The 3,886-nt window shown below is 45.0% G+C and overlaps 1 protein-coding gene across 1 annotated transcript; it reads left to right on the plus strand.

Moving 5' to 3' along the window:
* The first annotated feature begins 2,312 nt into the window (after positions 1-2,312).
* Positions 2,313-3,313, plus strand: LOC124660566 (metallothionein-like protein 2A). The gene is made up of 2 exons (XM_047198386.1): positions 2,313-2,458; positions 2,920-3,313. Exons 1-2 carry the CDS (start codon positions 2,394-2,396, stop codon positions 3,089-3,091), a joined length of 237 nt encoding a protein of 78 aa, XP_047054342.1. The 5' UTR covers positions 2,313-2,393; the 3' UTR covers positions 3,092-3,313.
* Positions 3,314-3,886: the final 573 nt, after the last annotated feature.

A 3,886-nucleotide genomic window follows, 5' to 3' on the forward strand; every position in this document is an offset into this window, starting at 1 on the left:
GGTAATTAAACATCGAGCGAGATGACCCTTTTGGGTAATTTGACGCTGCTAAAAGTAATCTGTGTCTAGAGTGCACCAATCATCCACTGTTGTTCTTGGGAATTGTGACTAGAGTGTTTATCTTCGGAAATCTACTTTTACCTCAGGTGCATATGAAAAATATTGTAAAATGCACTGTTCAAAAACCAGACCGAATCAGTGATTAATAGGTTGATTAATCGCTACTAGGGGCCTGACCGTGTGCATTACATCTATTCGTTTGTGCTAATCCTTTAACCCGATTAATTGCTTTGACAACCCAATTACTAGGAATGTTCCCGATTAATTAGTCCTCTTTGATCAATAAAGATGTAAAATTTTCAACGCAGATTGCCCCTCCAACAGCTTCCCCGTCCAAATCAAGTAGGCTTTGGAAGCTTCAACTCGATTCTCGCCTCCGAGAGGTCGATTTCCGCCGTCGTTGAACAATTGCTCTCAGTTGCTGACCAGACCTTGGATACAAGATCTCGACCGCCTTGAGGAGCTTGTCGAAGAGCTCCAGGACGCCTTCAAATAGGGTAGATGGTTGAGGTGCAACATGGACAGTACCCTAGGTAGGTGGCGGGAGAAGAGAAACTTCAGAGGGCAAAATAGGAGAAGCGAAAAGAAGGAACATGGCGGCGGTTGGTGGCTCCTTTGTCGCTCATGACCTAGAAGATTACATCAGAAGCTTACATGTTTTAATGAGATTTGGGGCTCTAGAAAAGTAGGGCAGACATTTAGAGACCCATATACTATTTCTTTATTTCTTATATAGTCGTGTTTTGTGTGCTAATTTGTGCAGGTTGCGCCGATTAATAGTCGACCGATTAAATCAGTTAATCGTCCGAATTCCGATTATTCACTACTCCCAAACCGACCGAGCAGTTAACGATTACCGATTTTCTTACCATTGGTAAAATGTCAAAGAAAATCTAGAAAGATTTTGTGCATATGTCTCCACATTCTGTGCAGATAACTGACTTCTTTTGCGTCTATGTAATAGAATAAGAAAATATCTCTTAAAGAGTTTTCTGCAACGATTTTCATCTTTTTTTTACACACCCTGCAAAAAATCATTTCAAAAACCGTACTAGGAGCGCCTAGCAATGTCCGTTACTCTTCTCCATCCGCTGCTGACGTGCCTGTCTATGTAGCTATGCTTCAGCGCCAGGTCATGTGTCTCTCTGTCTCAGGATATCACTTTTAACAATTCATGTCGCGATCACACACTAGCTGTGGTGCATATCTAAAGGAGACAGTCAATGGACACGTAGCCAGAGCCCAACAGCTAGAAGATATCTTATTACACTTGTCTCGACCGTAGTGCATGAAAAAATGGTTTCCCTTTTGAATTCCATGCCATTTTCTCTTCTACCGCTGGGACATGAGATCGAAGTAGAAATAGTTGGGTGGTTAGGAGGGCAGTGTCAGCCCCAGTTTATCAGAGTTTAAATTCTAGATTTAACAGTTTGGTGTCTCATTAAAAGGCATAATATTTTTCAGTGGGAGGTGACGTTTCCGTCGACAACGAGACAGCCGTGGTGACTTTGTCAATCTCAAAATCTTAAGACCCGTCGAATCAATTTCTTGGACTCAGTTTCTCGGAGATGGTTATAGAGGTAGGATGTGCGTACGTGCGTTTATAAGTATAAGTGAATGTACGTATGCGTGAACGTCTACGTCTATACTGTGTTTGAGGTAGCTAGCACATCGTAGAATGGACCTACAGGGAGGATTAGGTCCAACACATTCATAAGTGGATAAGCACAACAGATATTCTGCTTCCCCTCCTCTTGTCTATTCTGGTTCGTGAAGCCTCTTTGATGGATGCATGCATGCAAGAGTCATGCTCATCTTAAATACCATTTCGCATGCATCTTAATTACCTTGACTTGACATATTGGTATCCATCTGAACAGAAAAATGGCTTCTTGAGTAAAAAAAAAAGTTTGAAAAGAAAATATACTAGTACTACTATCAGACTCGTAACACACTCGATACTCCATATTTGAAAAAAAAAAAGGTTTGAAAAGAAAATATACAGTACACTCGGTAGGATCGTGGATCACGACTGCATGCATGCACTCTACGCCAAACGCATTTTGTCCGCGTCCTATGGACGGTCGCCAGGAGTTGTTCGTTTCAATCAGTGAGGGGCCAAAATTGAGGGGCACCTCAGCAGCGGTACCGTCCGCGCCACTCACGTCACTAGCTAGAGAGATCGGTCTTGCCGAGACGTGGACGGTGGATGGGCTATCTCCTTGCGCTATAAATGACACCTTGCCAAGCGGATCAGGGCAGATCACGCGAGTTCTTCAGTCTTCACCAGAGAGAAGAGAAGCAGATCCAAGTGCTGTGTTGAGATCTTCATCATGTCGTGCTGCGGTGGCAACTGCGGGTGCGGATCCGGCTGCAAGTGCGGCAACGGCTGCGGAGGGTAACTATTAATCTTTCTCAGTCTTTTTTTTTTTTGGGTCTCCCCTCGATCTTCTTCTGGCGACTATGTTCTTGGATCCCCTCTGATCTGCTAAATCAAAGATCCATTTACAGGGATTGCATCGGTTTATCCTGTATATGTCGTGCTTTTAATTTGTTTTGCGGAATTATGCATATATAGATCTTATGCGAGATCCTTTTCACAAAAAGCAAGGACTGCTTTGTAATTCTTTTTCTTCTTGGGTCTTGCTTGTAATTTGTAACCTGCCGAGTTAATCGAAGCTTCGGGTCCCTTGGACCCTTCTCCTGTTCAAAAAAAAAAAAAAACATGCGTATGCGTTAAAAATATATAGATCCCCCTTTGAGATGAGCCTGAAGCCCTTAATCTGTTAGCCTTTCACAGAAATTAATAATTTTGGCCTCATGACTTTGTGACTGATGGTGGTGTGGATATGTATGCAGGTGCAAGATGTACCCTGAGATGGACGAGGGGGTGACCACCTCTCAGACTCTCATCATGGGAGTTGCGCCCTCTTCCAAGGCATCGTTCGAGGACGCGGCCGCCGCCACCGGAGCAGAGAACGGAGGCTGCAAGTGCAACCCGTGCACCTGCAACCCGTGCACCTGCAAGTGATCCATATGATTTCAGTTAAGCACGATGGATGGATCATCGATGAGTGTGGAGCGGTACTAGTATGTGAGTCGCGCGTGGTTTGTGTCTTGTGTCATGAATAAGACGAGATCCATCGGTCGATTGGCGTATAAGTACACCTATGTATGTCTACCAGCAACTTCTGTACTTGTTCCAAGACCGTTCCGTCATGTGGCTTGATAAATAATATGGATTTTCCAACTATGTCGCTACGTTGCACGAATACTGCAAAAAAATCAGTAATCTGTATATATGTTTTTTTAATCCTAATCTCTATCTTTACTATTAAATTTGGATCCGTCGTTGACGCCGCACCATCAGCGATCGATCGCGACCATCACGCCTTCTAAACAAGGCCTGGTGGACCATCGTGTCTTCTAAACAAGATCTGGTGCCCAATTAGCGGTCCATCATGTCTTCTATTAATTTGGTGCGTCAATTTCTCCCGGCCCAATCAAGAGCTAGCATCCAACGCGTGAGCTTAAGCCAAACGCTAATCGCGAGCGCACGCGCCGCATCCGAGCGCGATTCATAGCTGCCTATGAGCGATGATTCGAGATTCCCTCCAAATCCATCTCTTGCGGAAAATAAATAGTAACACCCTTGTCTTGGGGTCCATGTTCTGGTGCAGATAGGAGCTCAACGGCAGCCGCAGAATTCGCTGATCTCACGCCGAGCAGTTCTTCGCGTCGCTGGCCTCGCCTGCCTAGCACGGTGCCGCAGTTGAGGCCAAGCGCCGTGCCCGCGCGTACGCAACTGTAGCCACCATGGATGCCA

The sequence above is a fragment of the Lolium rigidum genome, chromosome 6, assembly GCF_022539505.1.
Source record: "Lolium rigidum isolate FL_2022 chromosome 6, APGP_CSIRO_Lrig_0.1, whole genome shotgun sequence".
Taxonomy (NCBI): domain Eukaryota; kingdom Viridiplantae; phylum Streptophyta; class Magnoliopsida; order Poales; family Poaceae; genus Lolium; species Lolium rigidum.

Coding starts and splice junctions, on each gene's coding strand:
- LOC124660566 (XM_047198386.1), top strand. CDS start 2,394: ATGTCGTGCTGCGGTGGCAACTGCGGGTGCGGATCCGGCTGCAAGTGC. Junction 2,459..2,919: donor TGCGGCAACGGCTGCGGAGG/GTAACTATTAAT, acceptor ATATGTATGCAG/GTGCAAGATGTACCCTGAGA.